This window comes from Ptychodera flava, chromosome 15 (genome assembly GCF_041260155.1).
Source record: "Ptychodera flava strain L36383 chromosome 15, AS_Pfla_20210202, whole genome shotgun sequence".
In the NCBI taxonomy this organism is placed as follows: Eukaryota; Metazoa; Hemichordata; class Enteropneusta; family Ptychoderidae; genus Ptychodera; species Ptychodera flava.
In genome coordinates, this window is record NC_091942.1 from 2,784,376 (window position 1) to 2,800,357 (window position 15,982).

The 15,982-nt window shown below is 36.3% G+C and overlaps 3 protein-coding genes across 5 annotated transcripts in view; 2 read left to right on the forward strand and 1 right to left on the reverse strand.

Moving 5' to 3' along the window:
- Positions 1–2,521, forward strand: part of LOC139150905 (germ cell-specific gene 1-like protein) — a 40,917-nt gene extending 38,396 nt beyond the window's left edge. The window contains exon 4 of the mRNA XM_070723364.1: positions 858–2,521. Within this exon, the coding sequence (XP_070579465.1) occupies positions 858–1,090 (233 nt within the window). The 3' untranslated portion in view covers positions 1,091–2,521. The remainder of the gene's footprint in view (positions 1–857) is intronic.
- Positions 1–15,982, reverse strand: part of LOC139150901 (alpha-N-acetylgalactosaminide alpha-2,6-sialyltransferase 5-like) — a 417,953-nt gene that overhangs the window by 62,796 nt on the left and 339,175 nt on the right. The window lies entirely within an intron of this gene.
- Positions 5,983–15,982, forward strand: part of LOC139150904 (transmembrane protein 114-like) — a 36,402-nt gene continuing 26,402 nt past the window's right edge. The window contains exon 1 of the mRNA XM_070723363.1: positions 5,983–6,255. Coding sequence (XP_070579464.1) covers positions 6,012–6,255 — 244 coding nt within the window. The 5' untranslated portion in view covers positions 5,983–6,011. The remainder of the gene's footprint in view (positions 6,256–15,982) is intronic.

A 15,982-nucleotide genomic window follows, 5' to 3' on the forward strand; every position in this document is an offset into this window, starting at 1 on the left:
AACTTCGCCTGTGCGAGTTTCTTGTTTACAAATAATGTATTTTGTGCAAGATATCTAGATGCACCTTATCATCATGGCTGCAACATTTAAATAATACGATGAAGATTGTGACAGACATGTTTTAACTTTCATCACTCACCATGTACCTTGGATACAGTGTTTACATTGATAGGATTGGTCCCATACGACTGTTGAGCACATTCAGCTGACTGCATCGCTTCAATTTGGCCACCGCAAATGAAAACAAATCCCTGAAATCCCCCACCTAAACAATGATCTGTTGTGAAAATATTTACTTTCAGACAGAACAATTGGTAAGATGGAAAGAAGTATCGCCTACCGATGCAAGAAACATATTAGAGCTTTGGAGGGGTTGAAAAAATTCCCACTTTTTTTCTGGTGTTCCAGACTTTGACTTTTTTTCGGATTTGCTGTTATCTCACACTTGTCATGCAACTGACTATAACTTGAATATTTTGCAAGGCTGCAGGAAAAAACGGAATTTTTATTCGGCAGTTTTTCAAGTTTGATCACCTCTAGTTAAGTCCTAATAGTCGATCTCTAAAAAGTACCCTCCCCCCGCCCCCGTCACTTCAACAGTGACTGCAATGATTTTGAAAGATAATGCTTGTGGTGTCTTTACTGTGTTAGAGCCACGAGAGATAAACGTTTGAACCGTGTCCAGATAAATACATTAACAATGATTCAGATATACTAAGAAATGCCTTGGTAATATTTTCCTGCAGCTGGAGCGTCACTCACTTTCACTAGTACCTGACGTCATGTTGTAATATCCCTACAAATGTAACATTCAGACAACACCTGACTAAAACAAGCATTATTTTCCTTCGTTTCAGACCTTTTCATGATGGTTGGCCATGCAATGTTCATCACTGCGCACGGCTCCATTGAAAGCTCGTTGTTCGTCGGACTTGGTCCTGAATGGCAGACTTCATGGACTTATGGCTCGTCGTTTACCATGGCTTGGCTGGGATTTAGTTTATCAGCATTTGCCGCCATTTTAGACATCACTATGTTTGTGTGTAGCGACAGATATAGAGAAAATGACTTGACGGCCATGCCTGTCTGATCATCCTGATATAAAACTATTTACATGGCAATAATAACTATTATGAGTAAAATATGCCTGAATGTCGACAGAAGACGGGACTTTGGACACAAACGACATGGATACAAGCCCGGGATACAAGTGACTTACCAATAGCAAGCAATCCATCAACTTTCTCATCTTGATCCTGCCAACTATTCCGCCAGTCCATCTCTCTCTCTCTCTCTCTCTCTCTCTCTCTCTCTCTCTCTCTCTCTCTCTCTCTCTCTCTCTCTCTCTCTCTCTCTCTCTCTCTTTTACTCGTAACTTCCCGTCTTTCTTTCAAGGACAACTAGTGCATCAGCTGCTGAAGAATGCCTTTGTGTCAGGCTTTAGGCCTACACGACACACTTTTAGGACAAAGCGTTCAGAAATTAACACTTTGTACTATTTATATTTATGGAGGATGATATAAGTCGTGATTTGGATATCGTCAGTACGGGAAATGTTATGCTCTTGAAGAATCAAATTTTCAGCTGTATTCTACTAATTTCAATTTACAAACATTAATTGTGAGATACTAACACAGACGTGGGGGACTGTTTTAAGTAGGAATGTATATAGAATAGGAAAACGAACTTTTGAAGTATGTAACGAGTCACGTAAAGCCGTGAATTGATTTTAAACGGTTTCAAAGAATCGTTAAGGACACCGTTTGTGCAATTTACGCATAAAACAAACGGCAACTTTGGAATTTCAATATGAAAGTTGTCTATTTTTGTGGAAGAAAGACAGAATAAGTCGAAGTGTTAGACACTGCCTCGCCTTCCGGGCCTTTGTCTTCGCAATCTGAGGTCTTTCATCGACCTCGATGTCGATGCAGTTCATAGTGCGCCCTCAACAGCTTGACGGTCAATACGTTGCTGTGTGTCCATGCCTATAGCTTCGATTCTGTTAGTTTGTCAACCAAATGATGCAGTGCACATTTAGCTTTACATATGATCAGAGAGTAGGTATGATTCAAGTGGATTGACAGAATATGCCTATCGCGCATAGATCTTTTCATAACCAATTCATGATTAATTTGATTGAGATTAATGGTGGAAGCCGAGACCGAAAGAGAGGAATCTCTGATACATTTACTTACTAATATGTGTTTAATAGGTTTTATTAAATCTTATGTGGATTAATATTATTGAGAATTACGTCGTTCACTGTTTTGTTTCTGGCACTGTCAAATGTTAAACTTGCGTTAAGTATCCATATGTATGTGTGAACACATGTAACACACCAGTCAACATTTTATACCAGGAGAACTCCGAGGAATGCATTGGACGCAGCTGTACTGAACAAAACATACGCATTTCTGAACATCATGCAAAGATTTACATAGATTATCATATAATCTACTTACATGTATATTGATACATTGGCGTACATTCATGGATTAATAAAGTGTCTTCTGTTAATACATACTGTGTGACAGTTTATCTCAATTTTTCTCTTGCTCCGGTATTTGCTTCATGTTGCACAATAATTAAAAGGGCAATTTCGATGACTTTTTTATTATTTTTGTTCTTGAACAACTTGATTTTCTTTGTCTTCTGCGCATGTATATTGATTAAAGAGTATCACCCCCTGACGTCAACGCATTTTGTATAATACGCAATTTTACTGTCGACAAATGAACTTCTTGTCTGAAATTAAACTTTCTCCAAGTCTGTGGGCATATGTAGGAAAGTATGTAAGTAGGCCTATATGTGTTTATATCATAACAAATTGAAGAAATAAACTCAAGCAGACTGTCGCCATGGTAGTAGATATTGTAAGGATTGTGGTGTAAACGTCTAGGCCATGGCCAACCGGTAACTGCGGTAGAGAAAAGCCAAGCGATGGGGAAGGGGGAGTCTAGTCTGGACCATATAATTCATGTGTGAACAATAACATTAGACACTTCGCTCACACAGGCAGTGTTGAACAACTTAATACTTGAAATTTCGGCAAGATTTTTAGAGGAGTCAGGAAAGTATATCACAAACAGTACAAATACAACGGAAGATTCATCAAAAGATATACCATTAATGGGGCTCTAAGTTTCTACTGCCATAGAATTACTGACCAGTAAGTCAGAATAAATCAAAGTGAAACTTCAGTGGTATCCCGGCAACTTCGTTTGTTAGATAAATCGGGTTATTTTACGCACTGAATGAAACACAAAAGTTAGTGAAAAAGTGCTTTTCAAAGATACACCCAAAATTGCTGCTTTCGGCAATGGTGGACTAATTTGCTCTGCCTTTTAACCGTGTCGAAGATTTTTAAAATTTTTATGCATTTTTTTCTTCTCTCCGAGAAGGCAAGAGTGTTTGTTCGCTTGTGTGGTTACTGGTCTGCTATTTTGTTTGTTTTTTTTGCTGTTTTGTTTGTTTGCTTCTCTCCTTTTTCTTGAATTGATTGACAACTTGACACAGTTATCGGCATCATTGCGATGGTTGGTGTACGTGCACCTATTGCTATGCGAAAGTTGTTTCCATTTGGTGCGAGAGAAATCCAATTTTACGACTTCATTCTAGAGACATAGAAGCTTTGGTAATCCTACTTGGTCCGTTGTATCAAAGGATTAGCGACAACTCTTTTGTCAAATTAATCACACGAAGCAATGTGAAACGCCTGGAAGCAGAATGAAGAGCTTTTATAGTCGATGAGTTTTACCCGTGTACTAGTTCTAGTATTAAAAAGCGAACTATAGAGGGCGCTGCAACACTTGTACGACCACCAAAAACACACACCTGTTTCCCCTTTTTCCCTTTTTTCCCTTCAATCCTATGTCATGCAATTGAAATGTTATCTCTCCTCATGGATGAATACATTGTATTTCACTTATAAGATGATGAACAAAATTGAGGATTTTATCGCAAAGTGTTCAAGCCTTGTAAGACTTTCAGGAGAAGAATGCATCCTCAATGCATTCATATGATGATCTTTGTAATTAAACAGCTAATTATCTGGGGGGTTTTCAGACAAGACGCATTGTAATTTTAATGCATTCACAGTTATGTAGATTTGTTTTATTTGTGACTATGTGGAAATACATTTATCTTAAAAAACAAAAAAACAAAAACAAAACACACCTGAAAGCCCATGCAAACCGTCTTTGAACACCGATGACAAGAACGTGAAATGCGATTGTGTTATTCCATTTATCATATATTATTGGATAAGTATTTAGCATTCTATAAAATGTATTATCATAGAATTCTTTTGTGATTGTACTAGCTAAATTGCATAACCATCTTAACATCTGAGGGACGACAAAGTCGTTGCGTTTCGACACCCTGTTTTCAGTTCGTATTTCGTGAGAGATGATCTTCATCTTGAAACATATTGGAAAACTTGTTGGCGTCTCCAGGTATCAACTTAACTCTGCTTTCAGACAGGATAGATTAAGAAAACGGTGACTTTTTTCGACTTTCTGCAAGAAATAGGGCCTATGTCTCGACAATTTCTCACCTACTCAATCGCACTAACCCTTGTGGAAAGTACATTTGCAACTTATTATTTCCTGCTTGAATATTATTGGCTTTTAGACTGCGGACAAAACATCAATTGAAAAATGAGAGACCTTGACTATTCGTGGTCTTTGTATTTATATCATAAGAAAGCAAAAAAAGTAAGTCGTCTGACTTTACACGACTATATTGCAGATAAATTAACCTGACGGTGGAGGGTAATCATGTATGTCTGCATAATTTTCAGAAGAGTCAAAATTTACTTTTTTGTAATTAGACATAAATAGCAGCGAAGTAAATAATGTTTTGACTAAAATTGTCGTAAAACGTGATTTGTTGGTTGTAGTCTAGTTCACTACCACCTTGTGTGATGCGAAGCCTTGCAGAGACTGTGGTTACTAAAGAAGGATGTATGTTGTTTAACTAAAATAATGGTCAAAACAAAACAGTTTGAATTTGAAAATACACGAAGCCCTTCATTCTCGACTATTCGCACTTTTTCTACTGTCTAAGACCAGGTTAATTACATAGGAAACCAACAGAACAGATAATGAATGCAGTGTTGCCTTCGTGCATATAGTTTGAAAACCAACTGTAGGGGGCGCTGTGCAACAGGAGACAGTCACGGGCTATGCGCATGCAACAGGTGTCCACCTTACGAAGTGCAAGTTATTGAAAGAAAATATCATAGCAACATGCCTGGCGTCACCATGTGACGTGAAATACTCTGTAATGCTCTCTGTATTTTGCTCAGATTTGCAAGAGCAGTGGAAATCAAATTTCAAGAAATACAATATTGGAATTTGCACACAAATACGAACTTCAACGAGACCAAGTCAAGACATAGGGCGAATACCTACTGAAATGTCATGTATTATATTTTACTGTGTACGTTAGTTATTATACAGTTTTTTAAAAAGAGATAAAACGTTAAGTTTCTGCCTTTTTTTCGATAATAAAGATCTAAGCTTTGATACAAATTAGTCGTAGTGTTTGGTAAGCTATTGCAGTTGTAAGGTTAATATCCATGATCAGTTCAAAGCCACAAAGTTCTGACCTGGAAAGATGCGCAGGTATATACTATAGACACTCTGGCCTGCGTGCATACGTACGTACATACATACATACATACATACATACATACATACATACATACATACATACATACATACATACATACATACATACATACATACATACATACATACATACATACATACATACATACATACATACATACTACTGGTGTCCCTACCACGGCTCCTCCGTCATATAGAAAGACTATGGCCCTAAATAGCAATACTTTCGGCGGGAAATATCACCGATTGGCAATTAGGAAGTAAACACAGGGTACATGTAATGATGTATCCTGCAGTCTTTGCTCACTTCGCAATATTCAACAGTGTGTGAAAATTGGAGAAGTTAGGGAGTCTTAAATAGAGAGTGAAATTGGCAAGATGGCGGGGACGCTCGGAAAGGGCTGGCCCATGTACTCGGCGTTCTGCGCTGGCATTTTATCACTGATTTTACAGAGTGCGTCCATAGGAACCGATTACTGGATATCTTCAGATTATGCTGTCGGGGAACATCTATCAGATTTCAACGTCTCTGACGTGAGCGATTTGCCGCGGATCGTCCAACATGCGGGACTATGGAGACTGTGCTATCACAACGTTAACATAACCCTTTACGATTCTGAAGGTAAGTTTGAACAGACGATCCGATAGTCGCAAAAAGTTTAAGAATTTTCGGAGCAACACTTTTCAGTTACCTCTCGGTATCAGAGCGTTTTTCTAGTTCACAATGACTTTAGTTTGTTATAATCTCTGGAGAGAAGCTCACGTTAATTTGCTGATTTCTTACTCTGTATATTTCGTTCTCGTTGAGATAGTGTCTGCGACTGGCGAGTTGCGTTGTGCTTTATTATTTTAGCTTTATTTACCTGTCCGTCATATCGAGGGTACTGGCTAGCACCGGAGACATTCCCCGTCCTCTTGCGTCGTGTCAACTTTCAACTCGTCATCGGAAAACTTGATATTGATTTGAAGTCCTGTCTTTATGCGTTTGTGTTGATAGAGACTGCCTGGTCATTTTATTAATAATTCATAACGCAAACCCTTTTGTCAATCAATTACATTTTTTGATCTGAAAAAAAAAATCGATATTGAAGTAGGGAGTGACTCACCACAATAAATTATCGATTATACTCGCTGGATATCAACGTTATACTGTTTACCTTTGCCGTGCTGTTGCATTTATTTCATGTAAATTTGAAATGGATCGCATGTCGAAATATATGTTCACGTAACGTGGCCCGAGTATTTTTTTCCAGTCTTCTGCCAGTCATATAATGTAATTAATGTTAAAGCAACAGTCGGCCAACTTGAATTACTTGTACATGAGAAAGCTACAAACACGATTTCATTCTTCAAAGTGATATTTAGAATTATCACAGTACGTGTACATGAAATAGAAACATGAAAGCAATGTGTTGTGACAGAAGGGAAAGATATTCCTGGTTTGAACTAACTGAATACAAATATAATAGAAGTATATAGCATATCACAAAAATAAAAATACAGTATGAACATTCTGCTTGTACATACAAATATGTAAATTTATCGCTAATTTTAGATTAATCATAAAAGCTATTAAGCTGCTAGTGTATCAAATATCCATTTTACATTTAGGTAGCTTTATAAAAACTCTTGTTTCATGTTAACATTTATTATTTTAAAGATACTGACAATATACCTCTGGAAAAATTACCTAGTAGATAATCACTTGAGCAAAATTAAATGACTTGAAAAATTTTAATTTTTTTATTTGATTTTGTCTGAATGTTGTTTTTTCTTGTCCATTGTGTGTGATTCGGTCGTTGTACTAGACTCCTTACAATACTTTCTGCATTATAACTTACACAGGACCATCGTCAGTGCAGTAGCATGTACATGTAAAGTCAATTGTTATATTTTACATACAAGTAACTAGAATTAGCAGTTCATGACTTTGTCAAATATCACTCTTTCTGACTCCAATGGAGTTCACAGTCAACAGGTCATGGAGAAAAAAAACAGGTGTCATTATACAACAGATCCGTAACTCCGTACTCTCATTCACCATTGTATCTTGTTTACCTTCAAGGATATTACTGTGACTGTATGACAGTAAAATGGATGACTCTAATGCGAATTCCTGAAATGATAAAAAGAAGAAAAAACAGAAAACGATACAATTAATAAAAAAAAATTAATCAAAAACTGTTCTTATAAATTGCATATAACTCTTCCATCAAAATATGTGGAATATATATTTTCATCCATATTGTAAAACTGCAGTACATTTCAAAAGATACAGAAATGAATAATTTATAGAGACTATAACTGAAGCATACCAGGATGACGGCATTCTATGGCAAACCTGCCAGGTATTCCTCTCACATAGAGCAGTGTATATTTCATTTCCTAGTGGAATGGATACTCTATATTACCATGTAGAGGTTGGCGCCTCCCATTGCGCAAGTTGCCGTTGTCAGTTACAGGTCAGGTGATCATGATTCATTCTCATTAGAGTGGGGAAAGAAAAAGAGCAGAGAAATCGACTTTCGCAGAGATGATTCCTTCCCAACCAAAAACAACTGACAACAGGAAATGATATAAAATTATTTGATGTGTTGGGTTAGATTAAACATTGCTATTATGTCTGGTTATTTTCCTCAAATGTGAAAACGGTTTTCTTCGTCAGCTTGATTATGGAGTAATGGCTGCCCTGATGTGGTTGGACATGCTTCATTAGAAATGTTCGTGGAATGAAGATTAAGTGAATTGTTGCCTCGTAAATCTTGAAGGGAAATATTCAACCTGACATATTGACCAGAAGTTGACCATCATGTTCAGGTTTCAGGTTTATCCAAAATATCTCGTCCATGCCAAAGAAGTCTCCAATGACAGTTTAGAGAAATGAACCATATTTCTGTGCATTCCATGAACTGTGTTTTACTACTTCCCGTGAGCGCAGTTTCCTCATTTTGATGTGCATCGTGTATTCTACCTTTCCGTGGCCTCAAGTTGTAACATCATAATCAGTCAGTCAACTTATTAACTCATCTCACAGTCATCTTGGTTTTAATTGTGATACAGCAACTGATGCCTAAGAGAATTGTTGCTGTTTCATTTGTTGTGTCTACTCTTCCGCATCTGTATCCAGGTCATCCTAGCTTTAGTAGCTGCCTTCATTGGAATGTCTGCTTTCTTGCCAATCTGTATTTTGTAAAGTGGTTTTCATGATTTTAAAATAAAAAATGACAAAATTTTAGAGTGTTATTTGACCATGTCTCTTGCTATGATCAAGTAGATATTTTGAAGGAGTGGCAACGAATTTGCATATATCAATCCTTGAACAGAATATCTAATGCTCTGTTGGCATACCGGTATTATCTAGTCTGTTGATATTTTTCTGTCCATACATGTGCAAAATTGACTTTTTACAGATTCATAACATATGTAAAATGTATCTCAATCTAGTTGAAAGTGGGTTGGCATCTCCAGTTTTTCAGTCAATTGCATCAGTTACGTGTAATTGTACCTCAGTCTAATTAGATTGTATAAATCTCATTTAATCTCCCAAGATGTAGTTTTGTCGTGCATTAAGATTGTAAAATTTCCATTTTCATCAGCCAAACATAATAATCATGCTTGACTATTCCATTGATGTACATACATACATTCAGTAACTGTCTTAGCACCGGTGAGCAAGATGGCAGTGTACTTTAAAGTTAATTTCTTGAAGACACAGTTTAATACTACAGGTTTAAAATCAGCACAGTGAATTTACAGTTTGAAAAACATAAGGTTCATGTTTCAACATAGAATTAGTCATTTTATCATAAATTATGTATAATGAAAAGACATTGCGTCCCAGTTACAGGAATAATTAATTATGATGTATGATTGATAGTATGATTGAGAATGTCAATGAAATTTCTGAGATTTTTATCATTGCTAGTGTTATTTTATTGCTATGAGTACATTTTATGTATATTCTACATGCAGTCTGCAATCATGCTGTTTAACGCTGACATCAGGTGCTGACATTACTTGATGAGTAGCATTCCGTTTGACAGAGAGAGTGTTGGATGTCAAATTTAATAAAAGCCTTGAATTTAAACTAGTGAGGTTGATGTCACCGTGAATGGAAGTACAGTACCTGGATGTTTGATATCGTGGACGTCACTGTATGCAGGTTGTCAGGCAGAGTGCAAGCACAAGCTGGCTAGTGTATGTGTACATTGCAAATAAATTGAGCGTATAGTCAATTGTCAGATGGGGGCTGGTCGCCAGAGCTTATAGTATTTTTAGTGGTTTTTAAATAAAACCAGCAGGTCTGCAAAGCTTGTGCATCTGTTTCCGTGGAAGATTAAGTCATGCGTCATGTTCTGAACTGCCTGTGTTGACATCCTGTCTGCTTGAAGTCTTCTCTCCAGTGTTGATATTGGTGATCCAACACATGTTCATGTACATGCACAATGTGTAGCTATATAGACATGTCTATGTAGGAGTAGATATCTTAGTGCATCATGTCAATGGTTCCTATGTGATATAATCTGAAGGTGCTGTACTATCCTGTTAAATTATAGAATCAAGTTCTGGAAAATGTTTCAATTTTCATCGCCAGACCTGTTTGAATTTGTGTTAGCTCTCATTGTCAAAAGTGATAATTTCAGTGATCACTGAAAGGACTGAAGAAATGTTTTCACATTTAAAAACTATTTCTAAAGTGATAAAGACTTCATTTATACTCCGTTTCTTTAATGTTCTAGGAATTCATCTGTAAATAAGGAAAAAAGATAAACATTATTACATACATACATGTATGTTGTCACATAGAATCATATCCATACATACATACATACAGACAGACAGACATACATACATATAGACATTCATGTATACACAAATAAACCTATACATACATACAGTACATGTATGTATCCACACACACACACACACACTCACACACATGTACACACACAACATACCGGTATATGGAAAGCAAAATGCATTCAAATGATGATATAGTTTTGTCCTTTTCTTACAAGAGTATCAATTTCTGGAGAGCAATCCTTGACCTGATCACATTCCCTATTTCTGTGATGACCTTTGTGATGACCTTAGAATGCTTATGGCATCTGTTGACCTTAGTATTCCAGCAGCGTTGTGGCAGGTGCATTGGTTGCCTAGACATTTATCATGGAAAGTCAGTGTATGCATATTTACTGCTACACAGATGAGTCATTGATTTGCATCACCATTCAATAAAAGCCTCTACTGCTTTGTTTTCTCAGCTCACGGCCAGAATTTTCCATAGGGTAAATTGTAAATACATTTGTATATTTCCCATTTTGTATACAATTTTTGTCAATGTCAATGAGAGTTCAAATGCCAACTATCTGGTGTTGGCATTGAATACTACATGCACATGTTCATCGTTTTTGCTAAGGTTGGGTTTATAGGTAAATGGTTTAGGAAGCCCGGTACCATTTCTGCAGTCCATAATCTCATTGCATTGATATTCTGAGGGAACCCATATACCATGACAGGGGAAATTTACCAAGGTACCTGGTGCTCTTAACAAAACCACTGGTGTTAATTTCGTCTTAATGTACATGTACAATGTTGATATGTATACCCCTGTTATATTGTACAAACAAAATCATACTTAGACCATAAAAAATATTCCAGTTGTGAGTGGAGGTACATGTATATATCAAGTCTAGTATTGAATTTAAATCTTGATAGTTTTGTCACAACTTAAATTTCAACTTGATGTCCACTTGAATTTTCAAAAATTGTACAAACAAAACCATATTTAGCCCGTTGAATTTCAATATTGACAGTTGTGTAATGAACTTGAACTTGATGGGCATACTCTGTTGAACTTTCAGAAATGACAGTTGCAAACATGTCTACTGTGGAAAGTTACTGTCACAATATTTACCAGAAGTTTTAATTAAAAATGGAAGTCATGTGACATGTAGTGAGCATTTTCTATTGAAGTGATGCGCCATCTAGTAAGTAACATGGGTAATATTCTAACAGATTCACATGTAACAGTCATATGGCCATGCAATGATATGATAGTCACGTATGGCCATCCAATGATGTGACAGTCATAACGCCATCCAATGATATTAGTCACATGACCATCCAATGATGTGACAGTCATAATGTCATCCAATGATGTTACAGTCACATGACCATCCAATGATGTGACAGTCATATGGCCATCCAATAATGTGACTGTCATATGACCATCCAATGATGTGACAGTCATAATGTCATCCAATGATGTTACAGTCACATGACCATCCAATGATGTGACAGTCATATGGCCATCCAATGATGTGACAGTCATATGGCCATCCAATGTTACAGTCAAGCGACCATCCAATGATGTGACAGTCATAATGTCATCCAATGATGTTACAGTCACATGACCATCCAATGATGTGACAGTCATATGGCCATCCAATAATGTGACTGTCATATGGCCATCCAATGATGTGACAGTCATATGGCTAGCCAATGATGTGACAGTCATATGGCCAGCCAATGTGACAGTCACGCGACCATCCAATGATGTGACAGTCATATGGCCAGCCAATGATGTGACAGTCATATGGCCAACCAATGTGAAAGTCACATGACCATTCAGAGATACATGTACATGTATGCCCGTCACATAGCCATCTAATGATGTGAGAGCCACACTGGTATGACCATCCATTGATTTGACAATCACTTGGACATTCAATAGATTTGTATAGTAATTTCAAAAGCCATATAGTGACAGTTAGAACTTTGGCACACAGCTACATGTACTACTATGGCTTACTGGTACTGAAGTCACATTCAGTTCTGCCGACCATCAAACATATTTATTCTGACTTTAAAGAATGCTCATTCAATTTAGCTTTTTACAAAATAATCAAATTCAGAGCACTATAATCTCTGTTACTTTCAAAAGAAGTTAGAATTTATATAATGTTCAGTAAGATTTAAGTCCATTCAAATGTTTATTAGATTGAAAACCACACAAAGTGCCATATGCTACATGTAGCTCATCGTTCTCCCTGTTAGAAATTAAGATCTCTTACACATGTTATTTACATGTAGCTCAGTGAAAACAAAGTTCCAGGGGGTAATACTAAACTATGTATCAACTGAGGACTTAAAAATACCAATTAAGCTCGTGACAAATGTTGTAGATTCACTATACACTATAGTTTTAGTGAGAAGTAAAAAATCAATATGGCATAATTACCATTTTGCTAGAAAAACTGTACCATCAGTGCATGTCCTACAGGTGTTGTTATACCGTATGATACCCCATCGAAAAAAATGCACCATTATAGTATCAATAAAGTTAATATTAAATGTTATATTTTTGTTAATACAAATATGCAAACAGTGAATGTTATGACGTGAATACAATAGAGATATACTTCATTTACATAATAATACATAAGGAGCATAATTATTATTTCCTGATAGGCCTTTTCATCAGAATATGTATCTTAAATTGTATACCGGTAGCAATGCTTTTAACACAGGTGTGACTCAGCCACATTTTAAAGTTTACTCATTGAGCTCATTGCAATAAATACGTAAATTGACAAGTTGTGGTGATGCATTGACGCGTAATAATGTATTCCATGTTATTGTGCATACGTACCACTATACCCTTTAGAATTCTCATAAAAATGATATTGGCAAGCCATGCTGTGTTAATAGGCACAAGTCAGAGAGCATGTCCTTTTATAAATTACGTCACAATATTTTACGAGTGTACCTGTAATAATATTTAGTAATTTTGAACGGAATAGATTGAATGGATGAAGGAAATTTCGCCTTTCATTCCATCCTCAGACTTTATTGTTACATATGTTTGTAATGTTATCTATAATTTAATAACTGACATCCTTCAATATGATTAGAAGGTCTTGATTGACCTACAAACTGGGAAACATTTGGATAGAAATGCAAATTAAAGCAATTATGTCATTAGAATGGCAGAATTGAAAACGCATCCATTCAAGTTGTTGTTGGTTTTTCACGTTTTAATTCACATTGTTATTTTCAGTGTAATCAAATTTTGAATTCTACACAGATTGCAGTTTTACCTTTCTCAGCAGACTTCGTTGTCAAGGAGTCTGATTGATGTTGCAATTTGCATATGCTGTTTTCACAAAGATCTTTCCAAAACCCGGTTGGCAATTTCAGTCACGTCGTTTGAATTGATTTATTCAGCTGTTAGAGAGAAGCTACTACTTGTGGTTAAGAATTTACGACACCTTACCGTTACATCTGCAAGATGTTTTAAAACACCGCAGCAGAACTTTCATGAAGTGTGCCTTTTTTCATCTTATCCAAGACAAACCATAAGGGACCGTCGCAGATTGTTTCATATCATGAAACGAAATTCCTTCGTTTTGATACACAAAACCCCCTCCTCTCCCCTAAACGAAAGTTTAAAAGTGGGAAATGTTGATGTCTGCCTGAGAGTACGGCGACTGAAGAATATGTTTCCCAGACCACGTTACATCATCAAATAATCAATCAAATTTGAGTACTAACCGCCGTCAGTATGACTGGAACGAGTTGGAACTAGTCACAGCAAAATTTGTCCATACGAGTGTGCAGGTTTTGTAAATTTTTCACTCACAATGTAAAGAGAACTTGTAATCAAAAAATAAAACTGCGAAAGTGAAGTTCACTAATTGAATTGAGGTCAAACCCCCTCTCCCGTAAATGAATAAAAGTTCACTTTTTGAACTTATGCGACAATCTGAGATGGTCCCTGAGACAACCTGATAATGACACATTGAATGGTCATTGACAGGTTGCAAGGCAACTAGCATTCTGGAAACATTCACATATGGCATTGGGATTTGATCAGTAATTTCATAATAACTGAATTTGTAACACATCGCAGACAAGCAGAATTTTTAACAGTTATTACGTGTGCGTCTCTCTTCAATGCATTGAAATGAACTATATACCCAGCATGCATGTAATACACCCTCATATTCTTTTTTTCTCATAACCATCTGGCCTGTTGCACTTTGCACAGTCCATTGGAAATGTACAACTGGAATTTATTTTTGCCATGTCAATAACCAGGATGTGTTGAAACAGTACATGTACGTACAAACGGTATAAAATACAGTACACTGTTTTTATGTCATTGCTCATACATATTCATGTTGTAAGCATTTACATCATGATTGATATAGCGTTATAGACCTGCATAAAGTAGAATATTATTTTTAAGTAATAATTGAAGGACATTAAGTGTTGTTTCAGGATTGTTAAACACAACATTCACCCATTTTCAGTTGAATTTTACATGGAATTTTGTGTAAAATAGTGATATCAGTCACAGAAAGGTTGTTTTGCATGGCTTTTTGGCTCACTATCCAATTCTGCTTTGGGTTTTATGACGTGTCATAATTATTATGGTATCCCATTGCAGTGCCTGCATTCCCTGACTGGATGAGTTCTCAAATTTTATAGTCATTAGATTTAGGTTGCTTCAACATTACAACATGTTTGTTCTCAAGTTTTTCTGAGATTTGAGATTTAAACATTAAAATTCAGCCATAAGGCAAAGTACAGTACATTTAAAGTAGATCATGAATCTCACCATTCAGTACTGTCAACTACACAAAATGCCACAGCAATTTGACTTTGGAATCTGACAGCAAGTGGCCAGCATTTTAGAACGTCTATGTATGGCAGCAAAGCCTAATCGATATCTCAAATTATGCAGTTTGAATCTGTGGATAAACATCAATACAATACCCAAAATTCCACAATATATAGTATATTAAAACAATGTTCAGTAATAGGAAATTCTTGTTTTCAACATGATGAGCAGTTTAGTTTTCATATTTTTTCCAAATATCTGGTGATTAAAGTAGTATTGGATAATTGAGTTTTAAATATTAATATTATATAGGGCTCAGCCCTTGGTGTCGCGCCAGGGGTTAAGATTGGCAATGTATTTGTATTGATTCATGATAAACTGTAATTGTTACTTCATAAACGTTTACTATGCCCAGTTTCCCTCTGATGAAAGCAGTTCACGTACTTACACGACGTCAAACCCTGCAGCAGGGCAGGTATAGATTTTCTGTAGCGTGTAAAAAATTTGGACAAAAATTGGCAATTTTTACAATGATAACAGCCTATGGCGTTAAACAAGGGACGTATTATGCAATAATTATCATTGCAATGGTAACCGCACTGCCCACCTTCCACTTGCAAGCTGAAAACTATAGCGTTCCGTCTAAAAACTTGCAATTTTTGAATCTAATTATTGACACAGGGGTGCTCTTCTATAATTCAATCCCAGCATTCTTTGCGTA